Source organism: Telmatherina bonti, assembly GCF_933228915.1.
Source record: "Telmatherina bonti genome assembly, chromosome: 13".
NCBI lineage: Eukaryota > Metazoa > Chordata > Actinopteri > Atheriniformes > Telmatherinidae > Telmatherina > Telmatherina bonti.
The window spans coordinates 10,810,583-10,830,394 of record NC_136611.1 but is presented as its reverse complement, the minus strand read 5'-3'; the positions used below and the strand labels follow the sequence as shown (position 1 = coordinate 10,830,394).

Sequence of the window (19,812 nt, the reverse complement as noted above, 5' to 3'; positions counted from 1 at the left end):
GGGCAGTTTTATCAGTGTTGGGAGTTTATATGAACCGCACTCAGCTCTAAGGGCAGGTGTGTTATGGAGCTGCCTTTGTGCTGGAGAGTGCACTTGTTTATGGAAGTGGGAATTTGCACCTTTTGGTCCGTTTTAATAGTTTCAGGTGTAGCAAGCCAGGTCCCAACGTCCACCCCTCAGACAATCATGAACACGAGAGACAGCTCAGCGCTCCGCTGATGTCTAAAGGAGAGGCTGGGCATTGGGACAGAGCTACAAACTGTCTATGAGGATGCTCTTTTCTCTTCATATGGAGACTCATAGACCTCCATGGGTGGGCAGGTGCACACGAGATGCTGGTCTCCGTAGATGTCGTCGATCCTTGAGATGGTTGGCCAGAATTTGGTCTCAGGCCTTATGAAGGGCTGTGGGGTAAGAAGAGAGGACCCTAATAAGACCTTAAAAAGCCTTAATCCCTTAAATAACCACCTCTGTTGCCATCCAGTGACTAAACCTGCATCTTCCGGGCCCAAGTTCACTGTTTAACCACTGGGCCACATCCCCCAGCATGACTAAACCTTTTGTTTTCATCTCCTTCCAATTTAAAAGTGAGCACATACTTTAAGATCCTTTTCAAAAAGAGCTACACGATATATCGAAAACTGTCGTCATCCCAAAATATGCACATTATCAATATTGCAAAAGATTAAATGGACAACAATAAATGGGATACTAAAGACATTATTCTCTGGAGATATTTGATCTTTCAGTGGTTCCCAAACTTTTTCTGCAGGGCCCCCTTTATTGTAGGCATCTATAATTAAAACCGTGTCAGTACTATTATCCATTCTTATGCATAAGTATAAAACATTTTAAACTACGAATCTCTGCAAACAACTTTAGGTGAGTGAAGTTTACTATGAGACAATGCTGCTTTTGTAAAACAACTTTTCCATATATGATAGTTTATTTCTAAAGTAACCTGCAGGCTTTTCTTTGTGTTCAGGATGAAATGTATCCAAGTGGTGTTGTAACTTGTTTGGCTTCATACTTCACTATATTAGATGATAATATTTTGGTCCATGCAAAAGACTGCATTCTCATTATTACCCACCATTGATTAATATTTTTACTGATCAAGCAGGGACAGATTGGTTCCATCATAGTTTGTTCTCTTTTTTTCAATTTGATTTAACATAATTTCCTATGAGTACTTTTACAAATTCATCTAGTGTAAAAACTACTAAGTTTTATTTGGCCTTGCCGCGCTCCCCCTGTGATAACTCTGGGCTACCCCCTGTGGGGCCCACCCCCCAGTTTAGGAACCACTGTACTAAATCAAACATCATTACAATACTCAGTAATATTGCATACCATGCAGTCCTGTTAACAAGCAATCCATCTTCATCAGGAAAAGGTTTTATGAATAGGTTTTGTTTTTTCCCCCTTTACTGACTGAATAAATGTAACCCTATTCATCCTGGCATTACATCCTGAATAAACTGGAGGAAAAAAATGTACTCTAGTTGTTTTTGGTTTGTTTAAAGCTGATCACTGTGATTTAAATACCAAAAAAAAACTTTTTATACTGTCAGATATTGGCTGTGCAGTATTCATACATTTTAACATTTTTCCCGTAATAAAACCAGAATAATTGTGGTATTTGGAAGTGTTCTTTTTTCACGTTACATTGAACGCACGATGGATTAATTTCCCCCTTTTGAACACTAGATGGCGACAGAGTCAAAGTTTTATTTAACTAGGCTACTTTCCAGCTTGGGCTGCAGACTCAGGAGGATCAGGTTGGTGATTTGATTCCTGTTTACTAATTATGCCTAAGTGTCTGTGGATGAGATACTAAGCTCAAAACTCCTGTGTGACTGCTCCACCGCTATCAGTGTGTGAATGAGACACTTACCAAGGGGAAAGCAGCGTATTCCCTGGAGTAGGGCCTGTCCCAGTTTGATGATGAGATGCAGGCCAGAGAATGAGGAGCCATCTGTGCACAGAAACAGAAGCATGACGATCGAAGATGGAACCCAAAAGGCCAAAAGTCACAGCTTGGCTTTTCTGTCACTGTAAAGCATCTTTACACCTCACTCAAATAAAGCTACACATATTACCTTGAGCGGGTTGATGCGGGAGTCCATCCTCCCCTCCTCAATGTCGGAGATCTCCTGGCGGATTGCAAGCAGGGCATCACAGAACCGATCCATCTCAGCTTTGTCCTCAGACTCTGTCGGCTCAATCATGAGTGTTCCAGACACCGGCCATGACATTGTGGGAGCATGGAAACCTAAACACCAGCACAAACACAAAAAAGTCCATCATATACTGGAACAAATACAGTTTTTGCTACAGTGGAGAAGAGACGTGTTCAACTCCACCCACCATAATCCTGCAGCCTCTTTGCCACATCAACAGCCTCAATATTAGCCGACTTCTTGAACGGCCTCACGTCAAGAATGAACTCATGAGCAACAAAACCTGCTCAGGAAAAAAAAAAAATAAACAAGGTCACTACCAAAATCTTACACATCTTTAAATGAATTGTGTTAAACTACTTGAAGAAACGCTTTACCTTTTGTGCCTCTGAAGAGGATTTTGTAATGACCTTCCAGCCTCTTGGCCATGTAGTTGGCATTAAGGATGGCAACCTCTGTAGCATGAACCAGTCCCCTTGATCCCATCATCTGAAATCAGGCAGGAGACAATGAGTCTAACTGCAACTCAAGTTTCACAAAAACAATCTGACCTATTTAACTCCTTTCATGTGACTTTTGCATGAAGATGACATGACAACTAGGTAATCTTAAAACGACGAAAACTGGAGCCAACTCCGGCTTAAAAAAAAAAAAAAAGCAATAACTAAGAAAAGGTTGGAAATAGAGGTGCCTAAAACGGTAGATTACAGAAATGTATAATATTTTTATAATGGAAAAGATTACTTTCATAAATAGACTACAAATACAAACATTAAGAAAACTTTAAAAAAAAAAAAAAAAAAAAAAACTGGGTTAGTTTTGTTTTACCAATGAAAAGAGAATTTATCATTTATAAATTACTAAATATATTATCCAATTGTGCATAATATATAAATATGTATCTGTATATGTGGGTATAGGGTTTTTTCTATATATGTTTGGAGTCCTTAACCATAAGGGTAGGGGGATATAATAACAGTTTTGTATATTTGGGATAGTGGGAATAGGAGATATGTGGATTTGGATGTATAAGTAGTCTTAACTTTTAATAAATGTAAAGCTAAAGGGGAAAATGTGTGTAGAAGGAAAGGGCAAGAGGGAAGTTTTTTGTATATGAAAAGTCTGGTATGTGTATGTGAGGGTTTATATAGAGATGTATATTTTTGGTGTTTTTTGTTTCCCACCTGGATGGAAGAATATTTTTCATACCTTTTGTTGTTGTTATCTTTTGTTTAATTACAAAAAAAAAAAAAAAGAAAAGAAAACCGGAGCCAGATCAGAATCTTCCCATTACGTTAGCCTCACTAATGACCTGCACGGACCTTGATGTAAGCCCACGAGATTGGTAGAATGGCGCTGGAGCCCCAGGGAGCGGCGCTGATGGTGCCCAGTGAGCTGCTGCTGTTGACTGACTGCATGGCAACCACCGGGTGGCTTGGCAAGAAGGGGGCAAGATGGGCTTTCCTAATGAGAAAACACAGTCAAATTCAGTGTTTTTGTAAATAAATAAACAAAAGACAATTTAACCAATGATTAGCACCAAGGTAATGCCTAAAGCTGATGTAAAACATTTTGATACTGAATCTCACTTTGAGTGGGTTATTTTGGGACTTACACTCCGATTGGCCCCATGCCGGGTCCTCCTCCACCGTGAGGGATGCAGAATGTTTTGTGCAGGTTCAGATGAGACACATCGGAGCCGTAATCACCAGGACGACACAAACCAACCTGAAACATAGAGCAAGGAAGACAGTCAAAGCTTTTAATTCTATACAGTCATTACTCTAAATTATTATTATTTACTATTAATTCTTTTTGTTTTATTATTTTATTTTGTTTATTTTATTCCTTGTAGGATCTATTGTTTTATTGTGTTATTTAGCTCGTCATTTTTGCTGATGTACAGCACTTTGTCCCAACTTTGGTTGTTTTAAAGGGCTTTGTAAATAAAGTTGCGTTGAGAATTATCAAATGATAATAATAATCACTTTATCTAATGGCTTTAAAAAGTGTTTTGTCTTCTCTTTTCAGAAATATCAGTCAGGAGAAAAGGAAAAAAAACAGCACAAGAAGTCTCACTCTTTCGTTTATCATTTGCAGAAATAAACAAATTCTGCTTGTGATGACAGGCAGTGTCAGAAAAACATCCTGTAATCTTTCTGAAAAAAATCACTGGATTAGCTAGAAATACTGCAGATGACAGCACAAAAGCTATAATGCCCAACGGTTATCCATTTACTGAGTGATAACGGACATCTATAAACTTTACCCTACTGCCTTTGGTTGTCACAACTACTTTCCACTAACAATGTTCAGATTTGGGCTTCGTAAAACAAAAGTGACATTTTTTTTTTCCTCACCTGGGCGTTCATGTTTGCTCCGTCCAGATACACCTGACCGCCGTTATTATGAATCAGATCACACACGTCTCTGATATTTTCCTCAAACACGCCAAATGTGGAAGGGTAGGTGATCATCATGGCGGCCAGGCTCGCCTTGTGTTTGTCCACCTGGAGGAAATTAAATGATTTAAGACATGTTATTATTAAGACTGTATTATATAAGACCAGTAAGAGTTTAATGAGCAAAGCGCCACATCAGCATCTACTGATCACACTACTAGTGATGTCATATATATATCACACTCTGGATCTTGTTTTGACATATGGCATCAATAATAGTGAACTAACAGTTTTTCCTCATAACCCTGTTCTGTCTGATCATTTTTTAATAACTTTTGAGTTTACTTTACTTGACTACACAATGGCTGAGAAGAAAATTCATTATAGTCGATGTTTGTCTGATAGTGTTAAATTAAAGAAGTGCATTTCAGCAGTATTTCCTGCAATACCATCTGTTAGTTTCAAATCCAATTCAGTCCACTTTATTTATATAGCAGATTTTATAAACGTGAACAGTTTGAACAATGTTACAATACTAAAATATCAATAAATACAAAGTAATAAACTTAAAATCAATACCAATAAACAGGTAAAAACCAATAAATAATTTGACAGAATACATCCGTCCGAGCTTTACTCTAGAGTGACAGCTTTTAAGCGTATAACACTAGATAATGTTGCTCCTCTAAAGAAGAAGAGAACCACTCAGAAGAAGTGGGCCCCATGGTTTAATTCCCAGCTTCAAGCTTTAAAACAGACATCAAGGTGTTTGGATAGAAAATGGCGTTCATCTGGTTTAGAAGTGTCGCATAGTCTGGAAAAAAAAGTTTAATAGTGTATAAAAAGGCCTTGCGTGTGGCTAGAACAGCTTATTATACATCATTAATAGAGGAGAACAAGAACAACCCCAGGTTTCTCTTCAGCAGTGTAGCCAGGCTGACTAAGAGCCGTAGTGCTGTTGAGCCATCGATTCCCTTCAACCTCAGCAGTGATGACTTTATGAGTTTCTTTGTAAACAAAATAGTTTCTATCAGGAAGGAAATCAGTAATAACCTTAACCCTAATTTATTTAATCTGCAGCAGCCTTAGAGACGTCTTTAGAAGCTGATTTTCATTTTGACAGTTTCTGGCCTGTACAGCTCTCAGAGTTAACCAACATAATAGCTTCATCTAAACCTTCAACCTGTGTTTTAGACCCCATCCCAACCAGATTATTCAAGGAGATATGTTTCTTAATACATCTGTACTGGACCTGATTATTTCATCTCTATTAATAGGATGTGTACCTCAATATTTTAAGACAGCTGTAATTAAACCGTTGTTTCAAAAAACCAACTCTGGATCCAGGAGTTTTAGCTAATTATAGACCAATATCTAATCTCCCCTTCTTGTCTAAAATTCTTCAGAAATCAGTTTCAACACAACTATGCGCCTATCTGAGCAGAAACAATCTGTTTGAAGAATTTCAGTCAGGATTTAGAGCTAATCATAGTACAGAGACAGCACTGGTGAAAGTCAGTAATGATCTTCTCATGGCCTCAGATAAAGGACTTCTGTCTGTACTCATTCTTATAGATCTCAGTGCTGCATTTGATACTATTGATCACAATATTCTGCTACAGAGGCTGGAACATGTTATTGAGATTAAAAGGACCGCATTAGACAGGTTCCAGTCATATTTATCTGATAGATTTCAGTTTGTAAATGTAAATGATGAGTCTTCCTCACACACCAGGGTAAGTCATGGAGTTCCTCAGGGTTCTGTACTTGGACCAATACTTTTCACATTATACATGCTTCCCTTAGGAAATATCATCAGGCAGGAGGGCTGTGATGACATGCTTTTGTCCCGATTCGATCTGATTCTGATTTTTTGGGTGCCAATTTGATTTAAATTGCAATTCTCCCAATTATTCGATATTGCTGTTTTTTGTAGATTAAAAACAAAAAAAATGTACAAAACAGTTTTTTTGCTCACCATTTTTCTTGATTTCAATGAGGAAAAAACAACACAGTAAGCAGACCATCATTCTGCTGCAATAATGCCCAAGAAGACAAGTAAAAAGATCAATAAAAACAATAAAAATTACAAATTTATAATGGATTATTTTTATTTATTTAAAAAAAAAAAAAGATATTTTTTTGTTTAAAAAAAAAAAAAAAATCAATTTTAAAATTGTGAAGCAAAAAATCCAGATATCCGATTTTTCGATTCGATTTTCCCACCCCTATCAGGCAACATGGTATAAATCTTCATTGTTATGCGGAGGACACTCAGATCTACCTTTCCACAGAGCCAGATGAAACCAATCAGTTTGTTAGATTACAAAGATGTCTTACAGACATCAAGACCTGGATGACTCTGAATGTTCACCTTTTAAACTCAGACAAGACAGAGGTTGTTATCTTCGGGCCTGAAAAACTTAGGACAAACTTATCCAGTTATGTAATTAATCTGGATGGCATAAATCTGGCCTCCAGTACCACTGTGAGAAATCTTGGAGTCATTCTTGACCAGGATTTGTCCTTTAGCTCACATTTAAAACAGGTTTCTAGAACCTTTATCCACTTGCGTAATATTGCAAAAATGAGAGGCATCTTGTCTCAGAAAGATGAAGAAAAATTAGTCCATGCTTTTGTTACTCAGCCCTAATTTCCTCCTGTTAAAAGGGAGTTTTTTTTTTCAGCTCAGGATGGGGGATTGGATTGAAGTCATGATTCGATGCAATCAGTTGGTTTCTATTATAGAATATGTATAAATTGGCGTTAAATGATGTGTATGTAAAGTGCCATGTGACGACGTTGTAGTAAAGTGGGGCTATACAAATAAAGCACAATTGAATTGAATTATTACCATGATCCATAAAAGCTGCAATAGTCTTTAATTAAAACCTTGGGGGATTTTTTTCCCCCTTCTCCCACAAAATTACCAGCAAAAGAATAAAATCAACACATAACACAGAAGTATATAAAATCTTCTTTGGAAAAAAAAAAACAACGACTCTGTTTTCAGAGCTCAGCTCTTACCAGAGCCTTGAGGTGAGCCAAGTCGATGTTGCCATCTTTGTCCACCTCCACCACCTGAACCTTCATGCCTGCCATCTGAGCACTCGCTGGGTTGGTGCCATGGGCAGACTTGGGGATCAGACAGACCTGGAAAATAAGGAAACACAAACACTTATAAGTTAAAGGGAAAATCATGATTACAAGCCGACTGTTGCAAAATTGTAACCTTTTAAAAGCAGTTTTAGTTTTATTATTGATAAGAAATAAAAAAAATTTTAAAAAAACTGCTACAGGTTGATCTATATATTATTATTCAGATTGTTCCTTGAGCAAATAAACATTAAAAAGGGACACACATGCAAAACACATTTAGATAAATGAGAAAAAACTAAGTTAGCAAGAAGCGGTATTGTATCTTTACTTGTAATACTGTAGAGTAAGTTGATGCATGTCATTTGTAAAAAACAGGCAGGATTTTGAGCGCTTCAAGTGAGGAAATGCTGTAACTCATTTAGTTCTGACCACTTACCTCTGCTACTAATGAGTAACTTGTCTGCAGGACATTAATTGATTTTATACCTTATTAGGATGATGCTTTTGTCATTTTGTAACTTCAGCACACAGGACATGTGGGGCACTTAGACCCGTAGGTTGGGCCAATGCTTGCATATAACCGCAAAAAAAAAAAAAAAGTCTTAAAGAAACATCCAAATATGGAATCTTGAACGCAGGTAGCAGCAGAAATCACACTGCTTTCAGCCCTTTTGTTTGCACAGCTGACAGCGTGGACCTTGACTGGAATCAACCTACTATCTAAGTAGTTATGAGAAAGCTATTAAAAAACAAAGGCCTTTATACTGCCAGAGCAGAATACTAGAGTCAGCCTTTCTTTAATCTGAGGGGGGGGGGTGTCTTATCTCCTTTTGTCCTCGAGCTATTATCAATCAGCATGTTGGGATATTGAACAAACTTTCTACAGTGATACCCAATACATGTTAATCTGTCATGTCAAAGTGACCTGTAGTAGCAGAAAACAATAAAACAGACTGTAGGAGTTCCCGCTGATAGGAGTTAACGTAACAAGGCCTTTTTTTGGGACCGGTGGGTCAAGAATAAAGGGCAAATTGACCTAATCCTGTCTGGGTTTGTCACGTAAAAGCTTTAGGTGTTATGAAATTGGATCAACTTACACCCATTCAGACTGATTATTATTTAATGAACACACTTACACTTCTTGAGCTCTCCCCCTTTGAGTTCAAGTAGGCTTTTATGGCTGCCAGGCCAGCGTATTCTCCCTGAGCACCACTGAAAAACAAGGCAGGCATACCGTGGTCATGCATCTCACACAAACATAATCTCATCAAAGTCCAAAGAACAGTCTGCAGACTCTACCAAAAGAGGAGAGAGAATGGATGAAAAGCTAACTGCATGATAACTCTTGACAAACGCTGCTGATAACACACACACCCACTGCTGCTGTTATCAGGAGAAACATGAAGTATGAAGCATGCTCACATGCCAAGTATGGTAAGTAAAGGGGTTGTGTTTTCATTGGATCACAATGAATTGTCTTGAATTGATTGTTTGGAAATTGCCCTGAGATTACTTTGTTGTGAATTGTCGCCTCCTTTAATCTGCTTGCGTTTCTTTGCTGAATCAGCGATCTTGCATGTTCAAAACAGCCAGTTCCTTATTATACTGTGAAGCGAAACGTCACATCCCAGATGTAAAAGTTCTATAGTGCGGTTTCTCAGCTTCTGGACGCTGCTAGGTAGCAGCGGCTCCAGAAATGCACATGATAGATGCCGAATTAGCCGTCGATAGTGGGCGGTAATGGGGAAAATGGCAAAAGTTCTATAGTGTGTCTTTAATTTAACTAAAGGGATGTTCAATACTGCAACATAATGAATATATTCTAAGAATATGAAATACTATATGAAAAAAGTCAGAATATGAAATTTCCACAACAGCCTTTTTACCGACATCCAGTGTACCGATTTTGTTTAATTTCCAATACCGATATAAACAAGTTGTGCCAAACGAACAAAAATATCTGGAAAACTATACATAACATCTTATATTTTGTCATTTTGAGTTAGAGGGCTGAAGAGTTTGATAAATAATATGTGCATATTGTGTAAAAGTTGTGTTGTAAAAAAGAAAAGTCTGAATAATGTTTGATATTGTATTTTAATTTATATTGGCCGATAATATCGTAGACCGATAATATTGGATATCGCAAATATATCACCAGTTGGTTGAACCACAAAACCATTTCTAACTGTGCTAGTTTTTGGAAGTGGCGGAAATGCTCACTACAGATGGCATTACACTTAAAGTTTTATGTAGTCTTATCATTCAAAGAAAGTCATTGTTCTTGATGCCACATCTTCAGCCTGCCCTTTAAGTGATACAAGACTGATAGCCTACAGCCCCAACAACGTTTGGAGCCCGGTATAACGGATTTCTTCTGTATTTAGGAAATCTTATGACAAGATACACCTATTTAAAAGTTTTACTCAAGCACAAATAATACATAAATGGTGTACTAGTAACTAGAAAATTGTACCAACACCAGACCAACTATGCTAGCATAGCATCATTACCAGTCAGCTGTTAAAAAAAATAAATAAATAAAAGTTTCAACAAGAGTTTGTTTAGGGACAAATTCTGTATATTTGGGTTTGTGATCTCACCTGTTTGGTTGAAAGGAGATCTTGTCGTAGCCTGTCACCTCGCAGAGATCCCTCTCCAGCTGCTTGAAAAGTTTCTGGTAGCCTTCTGCCTGATCCAGAGGCACGAAGGGATGGATGTTGGCAAACTCCCTCCAGGTGATGGGCTGAAAGAGGACCAAGGAGTTAAAACATATTTCCACATCATGTTAAATTTCAGGTTTATTTTAGGAAATAGGTATTTAAATGAGATTTAAAGGGAAGCAACACATAAGTTTTGCTTATGATGAGAAAAGAACTCACCATGAGCTCTGATGAGCTGTTGAGTTTCATGGTGCAGGAGCCCTTAAGAGAAAAAATATTTATTCCTGCAATACTCCAGCATGTGAGTTGTTAATCATTAGCATATCAGTGGTTAGGGGGTTAGGGTTATTTACATCGGACTAACCAGTGGTATCATGCTGTGCACCAGAGAGATGTCCTTGTTCTCCAGGCGCTTCATGTACCGAACAATGTTGGTCTCAGAGTGGTAACTAAAGAAAAAGATTAACCCATTACGAAGTAGAAGTTTTAATGAATGTCCTTGTATTTTTGGACACAAATAGCCAATAAGTTAGTAAATTTAAACCAGGTATACACTTTTTAACATTGGTTGACAGAGCAATTTTCCCCAAGCAAGTCTCAATGATCATGTCAAACAATAGGAGGACTTGGACATTAGAAGCCCTGATACCAGGACGGGCTTTATGACACTAATAAAGATTAAATGTTCCATTTAAAGAAACAAAGGAGACAGATGACCTTTTACAGCTCATTTTGCAACTACTGCAAAATCTTTCCAAACCGGCTGTGAATAATTCCAGGTTTAAACAGAATCAAATGGATTTGTTACCAAATTCCCTCCATAAAACTGCATTATAACTATATGTAACAGTGTCATAAATAAACTGAGCACTGACCTGTTAAAGACCTGGTGTGTTAGAAACTTGCTTGTTCTCTTGAATGGACTTCCCATGATCCCCTTCACCCGTTCACCCATCTTTTCTGCGATCAGCTCCTGCAAATTATGAAATTAAAATGAAGAGATGCACTGCTTTTAGTCTATTATGCAGCTGAAGGGAACAATTCCTAAAATGGGGAAAAATACTGAATAAATGCAAAATAAAAAAAAGGGGGGAAAAAAGGAAGCGTCAACTCACAGCTGAAGATTCACAGCCAAAGACCCACAGCAAATCATCCAAGTCCCTCTCTGTCACAGTCTCGTCCAATGAGACCCCCAGCTGGTTGTCAAGAAGCAAAATGAAACATTTTAGACAAGTCTTTTGGACCAAAGTAACACAAACGCAGAATATTGATTGTAATTGTGACCATCTCTTTCATATTTGTTGCTATGCTAACCTGTTGTGTGATTAAAGGGAAAAGCATGGAGCACATGGTCTGAACAAAAAGTATGCAATTATTTGCCTATTTCAACTTTTATTGCCATTCTTTAAGCAGTCTTTGGCATTATTTCCCCTTTAGGCTGACTTTCAAACAACCCCGCCCAATGCTCCACCTCGGTGTCTAAACCTCCCCAAACCACCGATGCAGTGTTTTCAGCTATGTTTTCTGATACTGACCACTCCCTCGGCGTAGACTCGCAGGTTTATCTGCCTCTGCACGGCTCTCTCCAAGATGTCTTTAGCAGCAACGCTGCAGTTTATTTTTAGTGTGTCAAAAAACATGTCGCTGTGCAGTCGGTGTCCCGCTCTCTTTAGTCCTGAAAAAGATTACAGGCATGAACGTTTTAATTTGCATTTCAGAGGGTGAAACTGGATTATTTGCCAAAAAGATTACGTAGTCTAATTATTACCCATTTCATGGGTAATATGTGTTGGGGGTCATCGACTTGCTGCATCACCGATTTCTTCTCAAGATTTAGATTTAGTCAAACAGGCGCAAACCATGATACTACCTCCACCGTGTTTCAGAGATGAGGATAAGGTTTTTGGGTTGAAATGCAGTTTTTTTTTCTTCTTTTTAAACTGATAGAGTTACATTTTACACTTCTCCCTTTTGTTTTTATTCCTTTAGTAACATAATTAGCATCAACTTTATACTTTCAATGTACATACTTGCACAAACATTGTAATTGTGATTTATACTATCTATCATATAAAACAAGCCACAATTATCATCCTTTTAAATGGAAACCTAAATTTACTTCTAAAATCAGTTGCTAATCTGAGATCTTTGCAAACAATTTTTTTACTCAAAAATACAAATTATGCTAATAAACTAAAAGCCAATAGTACAGTTTTTGCGTAATGTGTACAAATAGTTTTTTTTCCCCTGTAATTGCAGCATTTTAGGCGAAATCTAATAATTTCCTACTTTCTAAAGCAGAAATGGTGCCATTAACATTTTTAACCCCTAACAGCACTATTATTTTTCCTTTAATGTATCTTTTAATTGGTCTTTATATGAGTTTAGACTGAATTTTACCTTCAGCGAGGATCAGCGCAGCGTTGTGTGTCCTCTCTGCAATGTGTTTAAGCCCCTGGGGACCATGATACAGTGCGTACATGGCAGCCATGTTGGCCAGTAAAGCCTATGGAGAATAAAGAAAAGAAAGGTCTGGTAAAATAAATGGACTTTGTAGAACAGCTACTGTAAATGGCTGGCAGACCGGGCTCTCAGCCATTCCTGCTATATATAAAACCCCATGTATAGATGCTAAAGTTTTCAGGTTTAAAAGGCACACACACCTGTGCAGTGCAAATGTTGCTGGTCGCCTTGTCTCTGCGGATGTGCTGCTCTCTGGTCTGCAGTGCAAGACGATACACTTCCTTGCCAGCTGCATCCCTGAAATTTTAAAATCTTCTGTTTCATACTGAATTTCTCGAGAAACATTTTGAATTCTCTGTTAGGGTTGTCATTTTCACTCCCAAACAAAAACAAGCCATTTTGATCAGTCAACACAACTTCTTTACCTGGTGACTCCAACCATTCTGCCTGGCATCATCCGTACCAGGTTGTCCTTGACTGCAAAGAAAGCAGCGTGTGGACCACCATAGCAGAGGGGAACCCCAAACCTCTGGGAGCTCCCTAAAGCGATGTCAACACCAAACTCTCCGGGGGGACGTAGCACACAAAGGGCCAGCAGGTCACTAGCACAGCAAGCTAGGGCCTGGATTGGAAAAGATAATGAAAAAAATATTGTTTTATTGACTTTAGTTGGTAAATGTGCAAACAGGACAGAACTAAAGAGGTTGCCAGAGTAATATTAGCATGAAGCTACGTAGCAGTGCTAATAAAGTTGTGTGGTAGCACTAGATCAGTTGTAAGGGAATGTGGGGAAACATGACATATTGGGTTTTTAGTGAGAGTTTAAAGACCACACAAATAAGTTAATCAATATTTTCCCACTGGAACTGAAAATAAACTGGAAAGACGCTCAAAAGATACCTCAGTATCCAAGTCACTTAGCGCTGAGTAAGCTAGAGCTACATGATCCATCTTTATTTAAAGGGGAGGCTAGCATGGCTGCTAGTTGAGTTTAAGCTACAACAATATACAGCCTTGTTGTTGACATAAATGTTTACATCAAGCTGCTATGAGAAGAGGTATTCAATAGCTTTCAAGTGGATGACATTTGGAGCTATGGAAACTTCCCTTACAAAATAATAATAAAAAAAATTTTTTTAAAAATAAAATCAAAATGTGTGCAGGTGCAAATGCTGAAACTACTCCTGGAAAAGAGACATACTTTAAAAAAGAATTTAATACTCATTTTATATTTCCATCTTGGTAATAACATCCAGAATTGCCAAAAAAAAAGTTCATCTTCTATAGTTTTGTATAGAAGATACAAAGCTTTAAACCCCAGTTTAAAGCTCTCTTACCCCTCCTTTGTGTGCTCGATCTACAAGCGCCGTGAAGTCCTCCACTCTGCCGTCAGTGTCGGGGTACTGAAAAAGAACACCACTCACATCCTTCCCACTGAAGTCCATCTCGTGAGGCAGCTTCAGCACCGTTTTCACTCCAATATAGCTGCAAAATGATGCGTTTAGTAATGTTGTATAAATATAATGGAACACAGTAGTATTGGTTTTCAGTAAATAAATCTTTAATTGCACATAATTATGCTTCATATTTGTTGCCCCATCAGGTAACGCCTCAAACAGATTCTGTACAGATTGTGTGTTTGTAATACATACTTTGCTCTGGTTTGCACTACAGCGATGGTTTGGGGATGGCAGCGAGGGTCAATGTAGAAAGTTCGTCTTTTGTTCTGTCTACAAGCAAACAACACAAATAAGTGAGGAATCTATGACCCAAGCAAAGCACAACACATAGTTTCCTGCAAACTGAAAATACAAAAACATATTTTTGCTCCGCAGTTTCAACTTGTGAGGAGAGACTTATGCACAAAGCTTCCATGTCACATCCTGAGCATCATAATGTTTTCTGTATCTTCCAGCATTTTTTGCATTTAGCAGCAGCGTGTTAATACCTATAGCACAGCTGCATGGCCTCAGCAGCCGCTGTTCCCTCATCCAGCAGGGAGGCGTTGGACACCGGCATGCCTGTGATGTCACAGATCATTGTTTGATAGTTGAGGAGAGACTCTAGACGACCCTGAGAGACCTCAGGCTGGTAAGGCGTGTACTGAGTCACCCTGACGACAAAAAAAAAATCCACAATGAATCAACAGAATGAGGCAGGACATGAGGACAATAGCCCAAAGTCGATGCTATTCAAGGAAGTGGGACGAGACAGAAGAATGCATTGTTTGTCTCCTCAGGTCCTGGGGATTTAGAGAAAATATGGGCAGGGGGTGACTGATTTGGATTTGGGTGAAAGGAAAGCTTGTTCAGCAGAAAGCTGAAGAGAAGCACATCATCAGTTCTCACATGACTGTTTTGGACTAAAGTCACAAGATGTCCAATTAAAAAGGCACGTTACTCAGCACCACAGCAATTAAACTTCAAATGAGAAACCTAAACTTTCAAACAAACTGTGACTGCATCAAAAGAATCCACCACTTTTAAGATTTACACCTGAGAAGGTGTGAGCACTCACCAGCCGGCGTTCTCCAGGAGGTTCCGCTGGATGGGTGGAGGAACGGAGCAGTTGTAGTAACCCATCCCAATATAAGACCTCCACACTTTGTTCTGCGACGCAATCTCCTGCAAGGCTTCCAGAACCTCATTTTCACCTAAAAGATCAAAAAGTTTTAGCTTTTAAACAATAATCAAGCAGCAGTTTTCTAAATTAAAACTAAAACTGAAAACTAGATTTGTAAAATTTTACAACAACTTCAGACAAGTTGTCTCAAATGTTCCAATTAAACGGTGTTTCGTCTCATGTGAGACACTGACTGCTCAGGATGAAGACAATCAGCATGGCGTGCAAGCAGTTAAGGGGGAAATACACTTAGAGATGCAACCATTTACCAGCTAAACCGGCTGAATTATTCGGGCTGTGACGACATGCTTTCGGCCCGATTCAATTTGATTCCGATTTTTTTTTTTGGGTGCCGATTCGATTTAAATTGCAATTCTCACGATTCTTTGATTTTGCTGATTTTTGTCGACTAAAAACAAACCAAAAAAAAAGCACAAAACTTCTTTTGCTTGTCATTTTTCTTAATTAGGAAAAACACCGTAGCCAGACCATCATTCAGCTGCTATAATGCCTGAGAAGACAAGTAAAAAAACCAATAAAAATGACAAAAATTTTATAATGGATTAGTTTTATTTATTTGGAAAAAAAAAAATCAATTTATTAACATAAAAATCAATCTTAATATTGTGAAGCAAAAAACCCCGATACTTGATTTTTTTGTTTTGATTTCCCACCCATATGAATTATAGCCGTCCATTTTCCAGATGATTATTAACTTAAACTCCTTTCTCTCCATCTCACATCCAATAAGCCATTTTCCACAGAGAGCAAACCCAAATGGCTCGTATTCTGACGTTTAGCCTCATTCCCAGCACTGTATGGAAACTACTAGTACACAACCAGCCTCTGAGATTCTTCTGGCCTTCCTGGCTGCCTAGCAACTCCAAGGAATGGACAATACCGCCTGCCCGTAACCAAGTGTTTGCAAAAATAAAGATACCTTCAGCCCCTGGTGTCGAGTGAGACAAAACCAGTGTACAAGAGGATATTTTCAACTTCTTCAAAAGGCAAACAGGCAACACTGAATTCTAGTAAAGTGTTCACATGTGGCCAAATTTGCCTGCAGTATCGTCCGTTTCTCCTTTGTGATTTTTTTGGTAGGTGAATGTGCTTGTTTCAGTGGGCTTTCCCATGGTCTGAGTTCTGCAGGGCAGCAAAAAAAAAGAAGAAAAAAACAAAAAAAAAACAGCCTGATTCAGAACCATCCAGGAGGTCTATTGTTAAAGAGAGAATCCCTCGCTCGCTTTGCAGACCGAAGCCCTTCAAAGCTGAACAAGCAGAAAAGTAGCATAGCCTCCAGTTTATTCCTTCAGCATGGCTTGTTGCATTATGAAACCTGACAGAGTCAAGGGAGGGGTCCACACAAGGTCAGACCACAGCCACCAGCTCATGAGGAAAAAAATGACAATAAATACCTGATAAAGAAATTCTTCACATCTACTTCGGGATTAAAACAAACTATGTCACATGATCAGGACTCTCTAGAACAGTTATCTGGTATTTATTAAGAGCAAACTATAAGATTTTTTGGGTATATGACAGGATAATAAGGTTGGATTTCATATATTTAATGTTGCCTCGTGAGTTTATGTATGAATTTAACCTGAATTCTTGCCAATTTTCATCACATTTAAAAATGATCCCAAACACTTCATATGTTCAGCTCACCATTACTAAGTCCACTTTATAGCCTCTCAGAAAGCAGAAGCAAATGATCAGATACAAACAATAACATGATAAACACAGACAAAAATACAATCATACAGCCAAAGTAAACTTTCCTGATCAACAAAGCAGTGATGGGTAAAGTAACTGACTTAACACTCTTAAAAAGATAAATATGATCAATAAAAAATCGTGCTACCCCCACATTCAACCATCATGAATTAAGCATGACTAAGCGGTACAAGATGGAAACCTTTATGAGGCTTTACAACCTTGTGGCAGCTGCTGTTTGTTATATCAAAATGACCCTGAGCCTGGTTAATAAATAAATTGATTAAATAAGTAATGATTTATTGCAGTCCACAGCAAATATTGAAATATAATTGTGGTCATTTAAAAGTAAGACCAAAAATTATTTTATTAAAACAAACATCAAATTGTGAAATATTTCTACTTGTAAAAACATGACATGCATTAATTTGATCCTCTTTTACTTGTGCACATCATTGTTGACTGAAAAAATAGTGTGTTATATGCAGGGAAAAAAAAATCATTCGCATTTGCAAACACATTCTTTATGCATTCAGTCAGATTGAAGTCATTCACGTCTTGTGTTGGGTTATTCTGTCATTTTGTGCTGCTCTGCTGATATCGTTTCGTAAAAAAGCCAAATCAAATTCATAGAAACTGACATACTAAGATGCTGAAATATGCACATATTGAAGTAGTAGATAAAAGCGAAAAGAAACGCACACATCTAGGGCAATCTCGTGCAAAAACGCACCGAAGTCACCTTATTAGGAACCCCCTCGGCTGTGATGTAATGTGAACGCTGCAACCAGATTGAACTGGACTTGGGACCGGAGCTCAAGGCTTAACTTTACACTCCAGTTGCCATCCTATGAGCATCGGCTTCCCATCAGGAGATTGGTGCCGCTCGCCGAGTTTCGCAAAAACAACTCCTAATATGTTCAAAGGAAGACTTAACAGAGGGGAGCACAATAGAGGTGCAACCTACATTTCAGCCACTCACTTGGCTTCATTCTGCGCCCACTAGATGAGGGGGGAAATAACGGTTTCTCACTGGGATTAAAACATTTTTTAATATATAAAAAGCCTTTTTTGAAGCAGGTTTGCACCATTTGTTAAACCATTGATCAGAAAGCGTCCCCGTCCCCCCCCCCCATCGAATTATGTAAAAATAGCACGATTAAATGTTTAAGAAGGCAATGGGTATATTTGAAATAAAACTTACAGATTGGATCATCCATCTTCAAACTCCTCTGAATGCGGATGGAGGCTGGAACCGTGTTTTCTATCAACTGGTCGATCGACTGCGAACAAAAGCATCTTTAGTGAATAATCGCGCGCAAATCGCGTCAAGAAATCTAACATGTTTAAGCTGTTTCTTCTTTGTTTGTTTAAGTAATTTATGATCGAAACTTAATTTTAAGAGACTTAAACCTAATTTCCCCCTAAAATTGTAAAATCTTACCTCGAGTTCAAGTAAATCCAGCATCTCTCTCTTCTCCCGCTCACCTGGACCAATGTGTCTCTCCGTAAAATCATCGTGTCTGGGTAATATTCTGTCTATCTGCCTGGAGGAGACGGCTGCCGACGTCCTCAGAGCCCGGGCTGCTGTTGTTAGGGACGCTGAGCTGCGTCGGATCCTGCCCTGAAGTTTCCACACCGAGCGGCTCTTATCGCTCAGATGCCTGCACGCTGCGCTCGGATTCACCGACCTGGCCAGGAGGACCCCCCAGGACTTGGCGCAGCTCTGCATCTCTTAATTCACTTTGCAACACAAAGTCTGTCGAAATCAGCAAAGCCTTGTCGTCCCCCCCTCCTCCACGCAGACTAAAACGCGGTTAGTGTGGGTGATACTACCAACTCCTTTAAAACTGCAGAGTTTTATACAATGGCACGGTCGCACAAAAGCGGACCAATTGGCGCGGAGATGCTGCGTGACGTAGTGACGAGCCCCGGTCAAACAGCTGCTCAACTTTCTCACGTGCCAAACTTCCATTGACCAAAAGAAGGAGAGCATGGAGATGTGTCAGTCCTCTGATGTTTCAGCAGCCAGTTTCAAAGTCCTAGGCGCAAATTGGACTTTAACCATAGTGTACCCAACAGTGTACTCATAGACAGAGGCGCCACATGGGGGAGGAGGGGGGGTAGGAAGATTTTAAGGGCCCCACGACTTGATATGTACAAACTGTATGAGAAAATCATTAAACCTTCATTAAAAAATTATATATATATATATATATATATAAATATATATATATATATATATATATATATATATATATATATATATGTGTGTGTGTGTGTGTGTGTGTGTGTTTATACATATGTATGTAGGTGGGTATGTATGTGTATATACGTGTGTGTAGCGATCTCTTTCTCTTGTTTTCTCTGTTTTCTTTTCTGTTCTCTTTCTGTCCCTTTTCTAGCCTCTCCAGTCTGGTCCAGCAGCATAAACTCTGCAATATGAACAATTATCCAAAACAAATAGAAAAATAAAATAAAAATTCAGAAATACAATGGGTTAATTTTTTTCTAAAAGCTCCCCTTAGCAAAATAAATTTGCTCAGCAGAACACAGCATCCAGAACATCAGTCTGCTTGCTTAAATGCTGGACAAGACCATTTTAAAACAAAATAAATAAATAAACAAATAAATAAATAATTTTTTCCCAAACGTTGTAACAAC

The 19,812-nt window shown here is 38.5% G+C and overlaps 1 protein-coding gene across 1 annotated transcript; it reads right to left on the bottom strand.

Moving 5' to 3' along the window:
* Nucleotides 1-263: 263 nt before the first annotated feature.
* On the bottom strand, nucleotides 264-18,880 carry gldc (glycine dehydrogenase (decarboxylating); the record flags this gene model as incomplete). The annotated part of the gene is made up of 25 exons (XM_079251230.1): nucleotides 264-404; nucleotides 1,898-1,978; nucleotides 2,103-2,275; nucleotides 2,371-2,466; nucleotides 2,561-2,672; nucleotides 3,506-3,647; nucleotides 3,799-3,911; nucleotides 4,544-4,693; nucleotides 7,613-7,738; nucleotides 8,821-8,896; nucleotides 10,288-10,430; nucleotides 10,567-10,608; nucleotides 10,712-10,796; nucleotides 11,223-11,320; nucleotides 11,463-11,543; nucleotides 11,883-12,022; nucleotides 12,748-12,853; nucleotides 13,011-13,107; nucleotides 13,236-13,432; nucleotides 14,148-14,295; nucleotides 14,463-14,540; nucleotides 14,759-14,923; nucleotides 15,328-15,463; nucleotides 18,353-18,431; nucleotides 18,593-18,880. The coding sequence occupies 25 exons, from the start codon at nucleotides 18,878-18,880 to the stop codon at nucleotides 264-266; spliced, it is 3,093 nt and encodes a 1,030-aa protein (XP_079107356.1).
* Nucleotides 18,881-19,812: the final 932 nt, after the last annotated feature.